Source organism: Athene cunicularia, assembly GCF_003259725.1.
Source record: "Athene cunicularia isolate RWA chromosome 14 unlocalized genomic scaffold, athCun1 chr14_part1, whole genome shotgun sequence".
Classification (NCBI taxonomy): domain Eukaryota; kingdom Metazoa; phylum Chordata; class Aves; order Strigiformes; family Strigidae; genus Athene; species Athene cunicularia.
Window position 1 is genome coordinate 11,209,074 of NW_020799118.1, and position 18,546 is coordinate 11,227,619.

General features: G+C 38.6%; 1 protein-coding gene across 3 annotated transcripts in view; it reads left to right on the forward strand.

Moving 5' to 3' along the window:
• Window positions 1–18,546, forward strand: part of SDK1 (sidekick cell adhesion molecule 1) — a 415,080-nt gene that overhangs the window by 253,584 nt on the left and 142,950 nt on the right. For all 3 annotated transcript variants that reach the window (XM_026858830.1, XM_026858832.1, XM_026858833.1), the window contains 3 exons: window positions 3,971–4,082; window positions 5,309–5,499; window positions 13,930–14,013. In XM_026858830.1, the coding sequence (XP_026714631.1) occupies window positions 3,971–4,082; window positions 5,309–5,499; window positions 13,930–14,013 (387 nt within the window). The remainder of the gene's footprint in view (window positions 1–3,970; window positions 4,083–5,308; window positions 5,500–13,929; window positions 14,014–18,546) is intronic.

The following is an 18,546-nucleotide window of genomic DNA, read 5'->3' on the forward strand; positions in this document are numbered from 1 at the left end:
GTCACACACAGCCACTGGTGGTAAAAACAAATAGACCATGCAAGAGGTATTCACTCTTTTTTCCCCCTCTCTTTTCTCAATATATCTGCTTTGTGCAGAATTGCCAGATTCTTGAATGTCACAGTTGAAGAGGAGTTTGTTTAGAGACACAGTAAAACCCCAGATCTTCTCCTTTCCATTTTCTCTCTCTTTTTTTTTTTTTTGTTTCCATCTTTCGATTTTTTTGGCACTTCTCCCTCCACCACTTCTTTAGAAAAGTCTAATATGGAAAAATAATACTTGTGCTAATTTACCTTAATATTTTGAGTGGTAAATGGAAGCAGTTCACCAATGGCTTCATGAGCAGCTGGGGATGGGAACCACTGAAAGAGCTGCAAGAAAAACTCCCTCCACCTGTGTGTCAGAGTCTTTGGAACTATGATAGTCCAAGACGTAAAGATTGGTTGGGACTGGTCCTAAGGCCCTTCAGTTACTGAGCCCTAATAGATATTTTTAATAATTAAAACGGTGCTTAATGAGAGGGTTTAGAAGCAAAATGAAGATTTGAAATGCTGTGACTAAACTAGATACAATGTGAAATAAAGCAGACCGTGCTCTTTTTTGGAGAAAACTGTTTGGATTAGAACTCTTGCCTGTGGCAGTCCTTCTGTCCAGTTGCCTATTAAGGACTAGAATCAGAATAAGAACACATCCCTTAAGTGTTCTTCAGTGCTGTTCAGCCTTGTCTCTTCAGCTTCCTACAAGTTCCCCACTATCTTATGTCCAACAGTGAGGCATCGCTTGGCTACAGTTCTGGGGTCAGTGTTTTCCCCTTTCTTAGCTGAGAGGAGGGGTTCAGAAAGCAGATAGAAAGGAAAGAAGATCTTCTCTTTCAGAATATGAGTGCGAACAGTGGTCCCCTGTTCACTAATTCATCTCACTGGAAGTGTATTTTCATATCTATTTGTATTGCTCTCTCATTTCAGTGTCATTAATAAATATTTCCTACTAATCAGAGAAACTGAAGCTCAATCATTGAAATAAAGGATACATGGGAAATTAGATCTTAAATAATGTGAAACATCTATAGGGGACCATGGGGTGGCAGGGAGGGGAAACGGCCAGTGGCAAATGCAGAGAAGCTGCCTGAAGAGGGGAATGAAAAGCCAGACAGAAATAGTAGGCACCTAGAAAACGGGGACAAGAAAAAGACTGATGATGTAAAAAAAGGAGCAGTGAAGGAGGAGAGAGAATTTTCGGTTCTTTTCTACAAAGGATTTTCAAAGAAAATGCCTGTTTACTAACAATGACATTCTGCATTGTATTTTAGTGTAGCACCAGTCAAGTAAAATCATGTCTGTGTGGTGCATTAGGAGGTAGGAGAGGGATGGAGTGGCTGTATTGACAGGTAGGATAAGAAACTTGGAAAATCTGGGTAGATTTTCATTATCTGATTGTTTGAAATAGCTTTCTACCTTCCACAGCCTGACTGAATTCTGATTTGCTGCATCGCATCATCAAAGACAAATCACAGTGTTACTTCTTATCTAGATTAGAAACCCGGCTTCTCTGATATTCCAACCTGTGGATTTCTTACAAAAGAAAGAAGTTCTGAAGGGATGGGGGAGGATGACACAGATCCCACGTTTGAACCCTAGTGAGATTTTTACTCTAAAGTAAAACTAAATTCCTCCTTTGATATTTTGATTAGCCACAAAACAAAGCTGCAAACTACCCCTTGCAAAAGGGACCATCGGAGTGTTCTGATGAGTTTTATTTGGCAGAATTGGGGTCAGAGTGAATTATGGCAAGTGGTTTCTTTGTGCTGCAAAAGGAAACTTAAACTGTCTTTGAATATGAAATAGGAATATTCACGTTGTCTGTGTACTATTTAGATAATATTCTGAAATGTTGTTGGTTTCTCTACATGCTTGTTACTTCTGCAGGTGGCCTTTGTAGGTATATTGCTTAGAAACCAAGTGCTAACTGTTTTGATGAGCCCTCTATCACATCGGTATTAGTTCACTCGCTCAAAATCTTTATCAACAGGGATGGTACAAAATGAAAATAAGCACACACTTTATTTAGATTCTTGTTATGGTTAGTAATAAAGTCAAAGAAATTTTATGTTTTCCTGGGGGAAAACTTTTCTTTTCCCTGCTTATCTGCTCACTGCACAAAGAGCCACTCACATATGGTGAACTCCTAGAGTTTACAACAAAGCTGCCTTCTCTTCTTGGGTTGGTTTTAGTGGGGCTGAGCCATTCTTCAGGAGAGCTGATAAGTCAAACAAATGGTTTTAGTCTTTTCCAGATGGCGATAAGAAATTAATGCTGCCAAATTGGTAACTTGTTTGTTGATCTTTTAGCATTTACTGTTGTAAGCCTTCATCTTGCACAGAAGTAGTGGTGTACACTAGTGCTGAGGTTATTTCTTCTCATCAGGAGCAAGCTGCTAATCTGATCATGGCTTGTTTTCTATTTTTTCAATTACTATCTGGAAAATTCCTACCATGAATATCCATAAGACCACCATGAAAATCTCCTTAGAAAATAGATTTGCTACCTGATAGCATCATATTTCCAGGAATGTTGTTGAGCAGAAGTAAAATCTACTAAAAGCTTTTTTTTTTGAGATCCCGTGTGAGTTACATATTGATGCTGTGTCAGGTCAACAGAGCATATTTATGGGAAGAAATAAATATGTGCATACCGCTTCCTTAAGTGCTATTCTTAGATGCTTGAATTTATTCAGATACGTGGGTGGTATTCTTAAAATTTTGAAATTATACTACATGCTTACAGGCTTTCATCTCCCATAGTACGCTATTTGCTATCAATTACAAAAACGTCAAAAGGTAAAAATTTTGTCATTCAGTAATTCAGAACTCTGCTAACCTTGTGAACGTTCTGAGCCCCGTTGCCAAAAATCTTTGTCTGTCCAACCAGTGAAATCGAATGTCAAATGGCTTTTGGCATGCCAGATACAAACGAGATAAGCAAAGAATCTTCTATCCATTTTCTATTCTTCAGGGACTTATCTCAAACGTCAGGGTTCACACCTCGCATTTGCCAGTTTCCCATTCTGCTTAATGGGCATGGGTTAGCCTCCTTTGCAGAAAACATTTGATAAACTGGCTTGCTTTTCCATCAGTTTAGTTTTATTTTCATTACTTTTCCCTATAATTCGTTTATTGGATTCTGTATCTTTAGAAAATTTTATTACTCTGTTATTCAAGCTAAAAAATAGCTAATTTTTCTTTCCCAAATGAGTTGCTTGAAGCAAAGTACCTATGAATACATGGGTATTTTAATTCACTTACTAAATGTATACACAGAAAATTTACAAGCAGCCTTTTTACCATTTTTTAAGTGTCTGCTGACTGTTGCATAAGCTAAATTATTTACAGTATGATGCCTCACAAAAGAGTTGCAGATTTGGGTTATTTACTTTTCTGATAAGAAAAAGGGATTGAAGTTGCTGTGATATGCTGCTTTGTTAATTTTACATTTGTTCCCTAGTGTGTAAAATCTTTTTAAAGAACCAACATGAGTATTGGCAGACTCTTTTGAAATGGTATGGACGTGCTAAGATTAAACAAAACATGAAAAGGTCTTAAAAATATAAGTCAGCAGTGTTTGATAAAAATAAAAGTGCCCTACAATAGAGAACTTTTAGGATGCTTAATTTATTTGCTCTCTGTTTGAGGATTGCTCCTGCACTCCATCTGAGAGTAGTTCTTGTGAGTTATGTGTTTTGAATGAAACCAAGCTGAGTATATTGAAACAGTGTGTTTGTACAGTATAATGAAAGCCATTGAAAATGGTCACGCTGAAGATCTCCCCTTAATGAGGAGATTAAAATCCATGGTGAGGTTGAAGAGTGGAATTTGCAGCTGTGTGCCTCGACAAGATCCTTTGCATGGAACGTGTCAGTCCTCACCATTTGCAGATGTGTAGAGTCTTCACAAGGTTTCTTTCTGCCCGTGCAGGTGCCACGGACCCGTCTGACACCATGGCTCCCGTCATTGTAATCCCTCCGCAGAATACCAGCGTTGTAGCAGGGAGCAGTGAGATCACGCTGGAGTGTGTGGCCAATGCCAGGTAACAGCCGCAGCGGGGTTGTAAGGAACTCATTTTAATGCACCGTCCTTTTCTAAGAAGGACGTAGGAAGTTATTTTCATTTTTTTATTAATTTAATGATTGAAGCAGAATGCTTGCTCTTCAGAGTAACCTTATAAATAATCTTGTTTGTCCAACATTACTGAATTAAACATATTGATTTTTCTGGCCAAATAAGGATACTGGCAGTTATGTTCCCACCTGTTGCTCACACAGGAAGGAAAAGAAGTATAGTGTTGTTCCATCAGCAGACATTAGCTTAAGGAAAAAGTTATGTTAAGGGTTAACAATATTTCAGCTGTATTGCCTGTTGACATGAAAGGTGATGTTGTTAAACAGTCTGTGCTTCCTAGTAAATAAATTAGCGAGGATCTCCTATGAAGTAATTTATTACAGATGCTCTCATTTTACAGTGATTATTGCTCAACTGTTCATAATGCACCATAATATAGAGTTCACAGCATTTCTCCTATATTTCCATCTAGTTGGCCTTGAATAGCATTGAATTCCGGTGGAAGTGAATAGTTGAGGTCCTGAGATAAGACCAACTGATTCACTTTCCCCTCTGAGGGCAGAGATGTTCTTGATATGATTAATACTGTTTTGGTAATTGAGTTGTAATGAAAGCACTTCCCATGCAGCTGATTCCCATAGCAGTATTTAGATCTTTTGCTTCAAGAATTCAAATTATTAGCACTTAAGTTCTATTGCTGTATCAATTAGCTGTACCTGCATAATGCCACTTGAGTAGTCTGAAGTCTTGATGTGTAGAAGTTATATATGCATTTACTTCTTAATAGTGAATGGGGCCTACAGGAAGGGTGGGAGAGGGACTCTTATCAGGGAATATAGGGATTGGATGAGGGGTAACGGCTTTAAACTGGAAGAGGGGAGATGTACAGAAGAAATTCTTCCCTGTGAGGGTGGTGAGGCCCTGGCACAGGTTGCCCAGAGAAGCTGTGGCTGCCCCCTCCCGAGAAGGGTTCAAGGCCAGGTTGGACGGGGCTGTGGGTGACCTGGGCTAGCACAAGTTGTCCCTGCCTGTGTTAGTGGGTTGGAACTAGATTATCTTTAAGGTCCCTTCCAACTCAAACCATTCTATGATTCTATAAATGTCATAATATCTGTATAACTGCAGACAAGATTATTCTGTAATATATATGTTTTGTGGTATTCCTTTGTGCTTATTTTTTTTAAACCTCGACAGACCTCTTGAGAGACTAAGCATTACCTGGAAGAGAAACGGAGTAAAAGTAACCACTGGCATTAGCAGTTTTGGGAGACGACTCACTATCACCAACCCAACCTCTGCTGATGTGGGAATGTACTTCTGTGAAGCAAAATTGAGAGACAACACAGAGGAACCAGCAAGAGCGAAAGCCTTCCTTTCTATAATGGGTAATTCTCAAGGCAACGTGTTTTTTAGTAAAGCAGGCTCTAGGCTGAGGTATAATAGGAAATAAAATTGATATCTTAATATTTCATTGACCTTACATTTGAACCTTTCTTCGGAGAACAGAACAAAGGAGGTGAAGGAGGGTTATCTTCCAAATTAAACAGTGATGTGATTCTGAATACCCTGTGAAACTATACATTTAATCAGAAGTTGGAGAAATGTAGTAGTAAAATCCTTATTGGGCATCTTCCACATTTTGGCTTTTAGATGCATTAAATCCTGATTAACTCCCAGATTGCTGACATCTAGTTTTAATATGTCAAGTGCCTGTATTTCCGAAAGAAGCCTTTTAGGAGCACTTCTGTGATGTTGTCTGCTGCAAGTGCCAGTCAGGGGGCCAAGGACGTTCCTGAGCACACAGGCAGGCAGATATCATTACTGAGGTAACAAAAAGGAGAAAGAAATACCTTTAAAATAGGTGCTACGTGCTAGACCTCCGACTCTGAGGAGACCTCGGTTTTAATATTTTTAAAGGGACATTGGTGCCCTTCCACTGCCTGTTCCCACTGTCACCTCTGTGTTGGAGTTTTGCCGTAGCAAGGTTCTAATTTAGAAATGGTAGTTGGCATGCATGTCATATCCTGATATAATAATGCAAATTAGCACACGGCACACAATGTAGAGGTTTTTAGGACTTTTAGAATAAAAGAGATGTTTAAAGCATTTACATGTCTTAAGCCAGAGCTGATTGCGTGAAGTCTAGCTTTTGTGTAAGAGTCCCAGTAACAATTGTGCAAGTGTCCTGGAGAGGTTATTGCTCTGGCAATGCTACAAGTCTGGCATTGATCAGAATTCATGCACATGCATTTCTGTGCAATGCATCGCAAGAGGGAATTCAGCAGACAATTCTCTACACTCTTTTGGCTTTCTGAAAATACAATTTTAAAGACTGCTGGATGGTCTGTATTCTACTAAAGCAATTTATAGTGGTTCGTGCTAAATGAGAAAACAGCTCTTCTCTCTGCAAAGCTCTGTTCCAGGTTCATTTGTAGCACTGTGTCTCTATATTTATTATCTGCTGGATGAAGTTTGGTTCCAGTCTTTCTCTTTGTATTCTGTTTCTTAGAATTATTAGCTTGCGCCTTCCCTTCCCTTTAAGGAGCAGAGACAGATTTCACTTATTTATGTTTTTTGTTTAAACTCTTCCTTATTCATAAGATTTTATTGTAACTAGTTTAACTCTGCTGCTATGCTGTCAGATCCAGTCTAACACAATACTTAAAGGAGTCTCTTGGTTAATGTAAAAGATTCTTAAATACAGTTACAATAAAACTGAGGAACAATCATTGGGGAATCATATTAAACTAGCCGTGCTGCCTTTCTTTAGTAGCTTATCTGCTCTCTTATTTTTAAATGTTTTATTTATTTCTTATCCAGTTTTAGGAGGCTGTCAGGGAATGAAGTTATGAAAAGGCCTGTAGATAAGAACAAGCAGATGAAAGAAAGCAGAAACAAATTGGTTACCAATTACTTTTATTTCCTTCTGATGGAACAAGACACTTCAGTTGCAGGTGTTTACTCAATGTGTCAGCAAAGCCTGATAGATTTCTTTATTTATAAGTTTCTTGAGCTGCAGGATGGATCTCAAATTCTAAACAGGAAGCCAAATCAAAGGATTAGTAGTTAATACACAAATATATTCAACCTTAGAACTCTTGGATGGATCTGGTCATTATTTAATTAGCCAAGGGATGGGTTCTAGAGGAAAGTGCAGACAAGATTCAAACCTAAGGATTTTTGTGGTGTATCCCTCATATTAAGTAGTACTTACGAAGAATCAAGTATGCTTATCCATTTGCGTACATAAAACATTTGTAGTGTGTACATGTTGATAGTGACCTGACAATGAGCCGTACTTCTTGGGAGGATAACACAGTGTGGACTTAATAAGGGATCTTGACTAACAGAAAAAGGAAATTGTGTTAATAGAAGAGGTTTGTATTCGAAGTGGTTTGGAATAAATCAAATATAGACCCTCAATAGTATGGTGATGAGAGCCTTTGTTAATAGAAAAAAGTATTTTGCTATTAACAGGTAGAATAAAGGTAGCGATAGAAAGATGCATCAAAGATATTACAAATACTGAGTTAATCAAAGCTTTTTTACAAATACATTAGTCCTTGCCTTTCCTAAGGCAAGTTGCACAGCTTGAGTGTGGGCTCAGATGATGACGAGCTTTATTAGAAGGCAGTGGAACTTAGCACAAAAGCATGTACTCAGTTCAAATTATTATTTGTGACCTACAATATTATCTCTGATTTTTTTCAGAATATTTGTGAGAGTATATTTCAGTTTGTAAATTAAAATCACAATAATATTTGAAAAATCTGAATCTCTAATGTAATAAAGTATTATACATAAGCAAGAAGAAAATTCTATAGTCTGGTGCTACACTGCAATTTTCTTCTGAATGTCACAAAGAGCTTTCTGACATCTTCATATTATTCCAGCAAAGATAAACTGAAGTGGTTCCAAACCCTGGTTTTATTAGCTGCAGTTGTTATAAATTTTTTAAAGGTAGCATGTTCCTCAGTTGGAACAGTAAGAGTTTGGAAAGATTTGTTGCAGATTAGATAAGAGCACATTTGTTTTATCACTAACAGTTTGAAGATTAAGTAATTTAAGGAGTCTTCTCATGAGCAAACCAATTTGAAAACTGAGCTAATCTTAAATTCTTTTGCTCCAGTTCCGCAAGTTCCGTTAGCAACAGATTGCAATAGTCATTTTCAAAGTGACTTTTCCATGGGAAATTATGAATTTTAGCTTAAGAAAATTAGGAATGAAACCCTTCCATTACATTAAATCCATACTACTCTTTAAATCAGATGCAGTCAGAAAGTAAAAACCGAACAAACTGAGAAGAAAAACAATTAGAAAGAATGGCCTGCTGTGATGAGATGTTGAAGCCCCGTTGGTCTGGCCAAAGGAATAGGATGCAACAAAGCAGAAGCACAGCAGAGAGCTTCCCTTCTTCTTGATGCAGTTTTGTGTCCAGAACAACTACAGTAATAGACATATTATTCTTATCTTGCTGTTTCCTAGAGAGAATATTTACATCCCAGCTGGACAGGTCTCTTTCTGAAAATAGGACAATAAGGGAGTGTGGTAGATCTGTCTGTCTCTTACTGCTACTCTCTTAAAGATTCTCATCAGGTGTGGATAGAGCTTCATGGGTTCCAGGAGCACATGAGAAAAATTCTCATGTTAATATGGAGGCCTGCCTGGCTAGGCTCCGAAATGAACTGTAAGGATATTCCTCCTTCACTCTACTTCTCCCGGAGCAAGCGTGGAGGTGCAGAAGGGCCTTCTTTGTGCATTGACATCGTTCACGAATTTGCATTGACTGTATATACAGCAGCCTGAGCAGAAGTTATTTTCCTCTGCAGTTAGCCACCTGGATACCTTGTGCTCAGATCTCTGGAAACAAGAGCTCCGGAGGCTCTAGCTTAGACATTTTGAAATGCTACAAATGATGTCTTTAAAGCAAAGGAAATAATTTTTTGTGATGATTGTGTTCATGGATTGAGCTTAAGAAAAGACCATGATGACTGCATTCATGTACTGTCTGTAAGAAAAGAATAAAAACTCTGGGGGAAAAAAGCAGAGAAACGTTGACAAATTTTGATTTGGCAAGGCTCAGAGGTTCTTGAGATGGACACAGCCTCGGCCCAAATGCACACAGGACCTACACCACAGTGAAGTAAGGGGACTTCTGGGAAGTCCAGTTCTGTCTCGGACGTTCAGAAGTTCCCCCTTCTTTCAGTTCTGCAAAGGGGAGATGCGTCCCCTGTGCTGCTGTAAGGTTTTAGAACACACAGACTGCAGCTCATAGTAACAAACTAAGAGTACCTTTTCATCTCTCTCTGTTATAACCTGATATTCATGCAAAGAAAGATCCTGCTCCAAGGAACCTGTTACAGTTGCATACACAAGGCAGCTTCTCTTCCAGCACGGACGTCTGATCTGTCTGGAGTTATGGACTGCGTACCTACGAGGCACTCTCAAGTTTCCAGTTCCCCATTCGTTACAGGGATATTCACTGAATATTTTAGTTTATGGTAATGCTAGGGAAAGGCTTCCATGTTTAAGGCTCAATCTTCCTCTCAAATACGCAGGCCTGAATTTCTGAGTGATGCAGGAATTTCGGCTTTGGAGGAGCCCCAGGGGCTTTCTCTGTTCTTTCTGACTTTCATGCATGTATCTAGGATTAGGTCACACATATCCAATGCAGCTTGAAGGGTATATAATGGATGCTGACTGCTATCTTTTGAATGTTAAAATCAGTGACCATGTAACTCTGCGTGGGGGAAGTTAGAACAGTATCAAATTTTGCTGGCTCCCAAGGGCTGTGCAGAGAGGCTATCTTTTCAGTGATGTATGTAGTGCAAAAAACCCTGGAAGTCTCAACAACCGTTAAAAGCATGCATTTATATTCAAATATTCCTTTTCCCCTTTGCTTGTTCTTGACCTTTTAGTTAAGATCAAACACCAATACAGTATCCTAACAATACAGTATCTGTTTCTCTCGGTCTGATATGAGATGTGACCCCTCTCATTGCATAGCTTGCTGCACTGCCGGCGGGGTGAACTCAGTGTAGTGGGTCCTTCTCTATTCTAACCATTGTGATTCTATAATTTCAAAAAAATTAAATGTTTGACCCGATACCAACAGACTACTGTCATTCCTAAGAACTGCTGTGTCTGGGGGCTTGTGTCTGGCATGTTATATAGTTTGGAAGGCATTGTAATTTCACCGCACATATTAAATTTCAATACATGATTATTGCCTACAACAATAAATGTTCAAATTCATACTGTGTGATTCAAACCAAGCCTTATAAATATGCATTAGAGTCATATATACAGACATCCAGAACGCCCATTCAGAATGCCATCTGACCCCTGTAAGTACTGCTGCATTTTCATAGCTTCTTTCTGATAGTGTTCTCCAGGTGGAGTATAGCACCCAAATTGAGATACCCTGAATTTTTCAATTGCAATTTATGCTGGGCCGACAGGCCCTCAGGCACACACCTGATGTGCAGGTGATACATTTGACTCTTCTGAGAAGCTGAGAGCCTAGATTTCAGCTGTCTAGACTCTGTAACTAGAGCTGTTTCTTCTGCAGCCTGAATTCTGTGGAAGCCATAGACTCTCACAGCAAGGGACCTTTTGAGCACCCACGCTGCTAGTGTAAAACACATGCATGTGGAAAAGCAGCACAGTTTCATTTCTCTCAAAGCCCTACACAAATACTGCTGTGATCACCAAGATTAATTTTCCATGTGCATTAGATTTAGGATGCCACAGCACTATTGTCCATGTGGTATTCTAGATCTTCCAGAATTCCCTTATGAATTAGTCTTCTCATCCAGGCTTATCTCTAACTCCAGACAGCAGAAGCACGTAGTTAACAATCAGTAAATTTGTAGACCTGCTTTTGGAAGGTTTTCTCTATCTGTGCTTATCATGCAAGAATAAGATCTGACCCCTCTATGCACAGCTGTTGCCTCAGCCTCTCAACCCCTCTATGTCAATTATAGCAATTGGCAGGGCTTCCAGCTGCTGGAATGCTGTGAGAATTGAGTTCAGTAGGCTTTAGTGTAAGGGAAAAGGTAGTTTGGGCACGAGGAAGACTGGAAATTGTGCCTGTTGGCACACCTACATCCTGAAAGTCCTCTGGGAGTTGCCTATGTCCTTTAGATTGCATCTTTCTGCTGTTCCTGCTCTTTCTCTGTCTTGTCTGCTTTCGTGTCTTCCTGCTTCCTTCAGAAGAAGCTGATGTGAATCTTCTTTTTATAACATCACAGTCCAATTTGCTAAGTGACAGTTGTCACTGACTTCAAGTTCCTTGTCAGGTAATTCATTGCTAGATACCTGCTCACCTAAGCATCTCTTAATGTAATAAGTTTCTCTGAGGATGGCATAACAGCCTGTATGGGATTTGAAGGAAGGCACACAGATTGTAGGATAGGATTTTGGGAGAGGCACTGGGAGAGCAGACTGTATAAATATGCCAAGTATAACTGCAGAAACTGTGTGCAATGGTAGTACATAAGCAGTGGTCATGGCACCACTAGCATCTTTGAGGTCACATTAAGTGCTTTGCAGCTGGACTGCAGACCCATGCTGAAGATAAATCTGCAAATTTATCACCGGTGTGTGAATATGTTGCTGATGTAGGAGAAAGTTTGAGAGCTGGCAGCTGAAGGTTGCCAAGTTTAGAAATTGCCCCATTAAGGTCAGAGTGCCTTATAAAAGGGGGGGGAAGGAACTCCCTAATAGGAGACAAATGCACTTGAATCTCACTGACTGAAGAGACATCCATAGGCGCAGCCCAAAGTTAGAAATGAATGTCTGGATGTGGGGGTATGTGTCTGGATACTGTCTTGTTCCTGTGCTACTTTGGCCACCTTTCCCCTTTTCCTGCCCTAAAAATCAAATTAATTTGTCATAGAACAAAAGATTCAAATTTTACTTTGCGAGATAGACAGAGGGACACTTACCTCTGTGTCCACAGACAGATGCATAGGTAAGTAAGGTTACTACACTGCAAGTTCAGAAATTCAAAAGATAAAATTCTGGAAAATGGGGTGCAAGGAAAATATCACACAAGGCTTGGAAGATGGCATGAGAATAAAGAGAGTACTCAGAGTTAAAACATGTACTTAGATGAATTGCGGAGGGCTCAGCAACTTAGTTGATCAAACATGTCAAACACAGTGTGCTATCAGTGAATTTCAATTAAATGTTCAGCTCTTCAATTTGTTGTTTAGATTAACGCATGAGATCATATGCAATAAATCACAACTTATTATGCATGTTTATTAATAGCTTTATATTTAGGCAGCAAGGATCAATAATGTTAACACATGTATATTATTAGAATATAATAAATCAGGTAGTTTTATTGGTTTTGCTGGGTAAATGAGTATTCCAGGCTATTTTGCAACTTCACCACCTCCTCTGCACAGGATTTTGAAGACTAATATTGATTGACTTTATTTGGAATGAATACAGAATTGTAATATCTATTGGTACTCAAATGAGACCCCAGTTCTGTGCACTTAAGCAAGTATTTTATTGTAGTTAGTGGGAAGGGGTGCTGGGAAAGGGGGGGTTGCACTCTAATCAGACGCTTGCTGATGTGTACCTGATTGCATGTCATGTCATCCCTGTGAAATAGTAGCAACACTTGCTACATTACAGGTTGTAGCAGGAGAAATAATATTTTGCAGGATAAAATTATGTGAGTTTTGTTTTATTTATGAAAATGCTAACGGCCTATCAATAATACAAACTACACATCTGGTTTTCAAACATAGTTGGTGAAGAGATTTAAGAGGAGGTCAGGTCAGATGACCTTGGATCTTGTTGTAGCTTACTACATTTTTTCAAACTTGATTTACTTAAAATGAAAATATGAGTAAATTGTTCTCACAAGCTACTTATATTGTCTTTCTGTATTTTCTAAAACTCTCCAGAGAGTTTGTCTATGCTACAACAGAGCTCTAGTTATAATCAAATAAAATGCTTCTAAAAACAGTATTCAGATGATAATTGCATTGAACAGACTATGACAGTTTTTAGTTACCGTGATAATTACTGCAACCTTAATGCCTGTGGGACTTTGACATGATGCTCTTCAATTTTGTGCTGCATAGAAGAAAGAGTTACATGACAGCATACTCTACAATTTCTGGAATCGTTTCTTTGTTTAATTAAATGTCTAATATCTTTTAGTCCTAATGATAAAGTGTGGATTTTTATGATTATTACTATAACTTCAATTAAAGCATTAAATCTGTTTGCTTTCAAGAAATATAACAGTTGAGAAGATTTTTTTTTAATTATGCCTCACTTGTCCTCTGATGTTGGCTCTCTGACATGCTGTGGCACTTTATTTGATATGCTTCATGCCTTCGCGAGGTGGAATTTAGTTTAGATACTGAAGCAAACTGTCCTATAAAATGCTATGTTGTAAATATAAACCTTTATAAACCTCTCGGGATGGCCTTTCTGAACAAAGAATTAGAATGTTCCATGATTTAGGCCTATAAACTGAAAAGTAGCCCCTGCTCTGAGTATTAATTTGCAGTGCAAACCCCTCAATCTTATCTTACATTGACTTGACGCTTTGGAATTCATAGTCAGCATAGCAAAAAATCGTTGACTTTTTAATGATGCTTTTACTATCAAAAAAAAACACCTCCAAGTAGAGGGAACTTAGACAACTACTCTATTTGTAACACACTATATTAAATACAACACGTGCGGAGAGATTATATGATGAATATCTTTAAATCAACACCTATTTTTCATTTTGCTGTGGCTTTGTTTCTTTACATTTATTTGCTTTCCCTGCTCTAAAGAACCACCATATTTTACGGCTGAACCAGAGAGTGTGATTTTGGCTGAGGTGGAGAAAGACGTGGACATCCTGTGCCAGGCAATGGGTGAGTGTGCAGACATGTTCAGACTTGGATGAATGACATGTGTATGTCCAGTACTGAAGAAAGCATCTTATATAAATGTTTAATGTTTTAAGGTCTCTGCAGTCTAGTGGAAGGTGTCGCTGCCCATGGCAGGGGGGTTGAAACTAGATTGACCTTTAAGGTCCTTTCCAACCCAAACCATTTTGTGATTCTATGAAGCAAGCTTGTAAGGATGCTCCAGCTGATTTGGAATTTCAGAAGCCTTTGATGAGATGTCTTACAGAAATGAAGCTATCAGGTTATAAGAGACAAGGTCTTGTTGTTAATTAATAGCTTTCTAAAAAAAACACAGCAGGACCTGCTGTCAGTGGAGTTCCCCGGGAATCTCTGCTGGAACCTGTGCTGTACAACATATTCATAAATGCCGTGGTGGAAAAGAGGGTGAATAGCAAGATGGTAATATTTGCTGATTATATGAGATTATTCAAGAAAATCAACATTAAAACTGGCCACAGAAGAGTTGCAGAAGGTTCTGATGATTTGAAATGGTCAATAAACTGTCAGATGACATCATTAACAGAGATGAAATTTCCTATTGCTATGCAGAAAATATATGTCTTCTGAAAACATCAGTTCAGTGCCAAGCCATGGTTCAAAACGTTAGGTACTGGGAAGAAAGGAGTAGAGAAAAAGTAAGAGAATGGCACTGTATGAATCCATGGGACACCCCTGTCTCAAATACTTCTCACAATTCTCATCACTCTATAGGAGAGAGGGATGTAGGAAAAGCAGAAAAGATACACAAAAGTAGGAATAGTGTAATTAGAGGTCTACCATGGGTTATGAATAACAAAAAATTAAATTGACTCAGACACTTTGTGAAAGAGATAACTGAAGGATGGGTGCCATGTGGGAAGGCGAGTAGGAGAGGACGATTCTGTATTGCTTAGTGTAAGAAGTAGAGGATGCACACAGCTAAATTTTTAGGCAGACTTGTACAATGAAGGAAAGATAGTGCCTTTTCAGAAAACAGGCTGGAGGTCATTGGTCCAGGCAGTAGCGAAGATCAGGCATAAAAATCATTTAGAAAAACAAACAAAATTTATGGAAGAAAAATCCAGTAAGGACTATTAAACACAGCTATGTGTATGCAATGTCTGGCTCAGGAAATAGCTAAAGCACAGATTATTGGAGCTGAGAAGGTGGAAATAGCATTCTGTCCTTGGGCTGCTCTTGTGTTTTGTGCCTGAGCATCCAAGACAAGACAGTTTCAAAGGAAGGAAATGTCACTAGATAGACATTTATTCTGGCCATGTGCCACCAGCTTTATGTTTCAGCATGTGTTATGATAAATGTATTGACTTTTTTTTTTTTATTGGAGACAATTTTTCAAATATCAGAATTAAAACAAAGTATTGTATCATTAGAGAAACTGAGTTAAACATTCTGAGATTTTTTTGAGAAATGTCTCAGTCCTATACAACTATTTGATAAATCTTTGGACTATCTCATTGTTACTGAAGAAAACCCAACCTGCTGTCTCATTTCTTTTTTCATATATTACAAAAAAGTCCACCCCAAAACCTGAGAGAAGAGATTGGCGTCTAACTCATCCTTCTGCTCTAACTCTTCCTTTGAACAGTTTAGCTCCCGTGGGGATCAATAGGGCACTCATAACCGTTCTCAGTAGATGAGATTTTATTGGAGATATGGGAATCCTTACTAGACAGAATTATTTATTTTTGCTGAACTCTTCTAGTGCACAGCTGATTTGCTGACGAATGTGGTGCAGGAGCATGGAAACCTGTCTTCATATGGATTATTTTGCTGAGTATCTGCAACAGATTTATGACAGGCAGATACTAATGTTAAACATCGAGGAGTTTTGATCCATTATTACACAAATCTGGCAGTTGCCAGCAATTTAAAGAGGGTAAATGAAGGTTGCTGTCTTCCCTGCTCAGAGCTAGAGTAAAGCACTAGGGGAACTGCAGAGCTGCCCTGTACCTTCCCTACAAATAGGAAGACAGATTGCATTTCCCCCAGCCCCATCAAGTTCTGTGCACAAAGCCCATTTGCCAAGTCTTGGTGCACTTTGAATGTGAGAGACAGATTCATTTCACAGTATAAATAGAGATTAACTGTAAATAAAATTGCAACTTGCACAGACTAGCTGTATACTTCCCTGTAATGGGGTTTCAGTGTATCAGACTGCGCAGTAACCATGCTCTGCTGTATATCTTTCAGCAGTTGCTGGTGCTGCCTGCATTTTGAATGGCTTTCCTTTCAATGCTTTTTCCTTATTTCCTTATAGAAAGTTTAGAGCTGCAGGCAGTGGTGGTGGTGTCTAGGGAGCGCAGTTAATTGGACTTTAGTTCTACCTGTTTAGACAAGTAGATGGAAGGATGCTTTGGGGATTCCCCAGTAGCCCACTGGGATCTCGAGAAGGCCATAAAAAATAAGTAACAAAAATGACATAGTGAATATTTCAAGTCTCTTATCCAGGTTCTTAGGTAAGTTAAATTTGGCAAAGAGTCAAGCATCTGTTTCACAGATGAGGAAACTGAGCCTCACATTGCATAAATTATTTGCCCAAGATTACTGGGAAAGTAGCAAAGCCAGAGCCAGAGTCGTATTTCCTGCCTTCCCTTCTCCTCCATTACACTAGATGACTTTGTGAAAAATGCATAAATACTGAGAAATAAGCTTATTTTATTTATTATTACTGGTCTTTAGGCCACTCTGCAATCTTTCAAACAGTAAGGTAGGACGAATACTACTTGGAAAGGTATAGTCTGAAAGGTCTTTAAAGTGTTTTCTTCTCTTCATAATTTTTTCACCAGAAGTGTTTAGAGAGGAAAAGAAGCAAAATTCCATTGTGGGTGTGGGGAGGGAGGAAAGGCCGTGGGGTAGGAGAGGGGGAGAGAAGAAAGGCAGCTGGGTTTAACCAACTTTATAGCCAAAGAAGTAGCAAAATGGTAAAAGAAAACGTGTACAACTTGGAACACAAATCTTTCTGAGAAGATCACTAAAGCCCAAATGAATGCTGCTGACAGGCATCAGAGTGCTTAGATAAGATCCTATTATTCAGACTCATAACTTTGAGTAGAGGAAGATATCTGTAAATGAAATGTAGAAAAATAGAGATTGTAATATTCAGTTTGTCAGCTGAGTTGGTGGTAGGAAGGTGTATCTCACAGTGATTATAGGATTAGAAGGTTTGCTAATACTGTTAGTAGAATGGGATTTATGGAATGACACCGATGTTAAAGGTTTGAGTGTACTAAATGCAAGATTTCATTATTTCCTAGGTGCCTATCAAGCCTAATGTGTGGGAAAATGGAGTTGCTATTATTTAAACTTGAAATCATTTCCAGGCTTCTCAGCATCAGGAGAACTATTCCATTTTGCATCATCTGTTTCTTCATTACTCAGTGATAATTTGTATTTGCCCGGGAGGATTTTCGAGAGATGAATAACACTCTCACCGAGAATTCTGAACATTGAAATTTACGCTAATTCTGTATATGGGCTGTTGTATGAAATTTAAATTATGCCTATTGCAAGCTATGACAGTACATCTATTCTCTATCAGACAATGCACTCTACATAGTGGATTTCTTCCTGAGATGATTACCTTCTAGATTATGAGTACATTTTATTTTATCAGCAGAACAAAAGCATCGGAGGTGATTGTAGTAAATGACACATGTTTATAGAAGTAACAGCAGCAACTGAATGTTGTTTTTCAACCGTTCCATATATTGTTTGTACATTCTTTCCAGTAGTTAATGTAGCTTTTGTCTGTAGAAAGAGAATAAGTATACTGAGAAAAGATATGAATGGAAGTATAGTACCGTAGTATTTAACTTCAGGATTTTTAAAATGATTATGATGATAACATAGATCTTCCCATAGTGCTTTTGCTCTGAGAACCTTAAGTCATTGCCGACATTGCAGTGAAATTCATTGTCTGCAGATGCTCGATTCATCAGTGACATCCCATCATTAATGCTTCTGTGATACCCTGCTCTTCTCTGTTTGGGTAAATTTCACTCACCCTTGAATTTAAGTCCATAGTTCTTTACCTTATTTTAAGGTTTCAAGTGATAGGTGTTCAAAAATAGCTACTGGTTATGAAAATGCCACATTTGGGGCTGAGGTAACTTGAATCATCTCAATACCCTTGTGATCCTGCGATTATCCAATCACATAATAAAATATCTGCTTCACTTCAGATCCCTGCACAGGGCCCTCAGCGTTTGAGCAGTTATGGGTTTCTGGGAGGTAAAGATAAAACATTGTCTGATCCGAGGAGTGAGACGGGAACATCTGTGTATGACTGTTCTAGGCCTCTGACATACCTCGAAGAAAAGAGAATCCTATGCTATTTGTATATACTAAATTTACAGCCACTTCATCCCAGCTGACTGGGATATGACTGCAGCAAAAATATGTGTGAAATAACTGTGTCAGGGTTTGTAGAACATGCACATGAAAGAAAACAGGAATAAATGGGACTGTAAGTTATATCTAGGGTAGGATTTTGCTTCT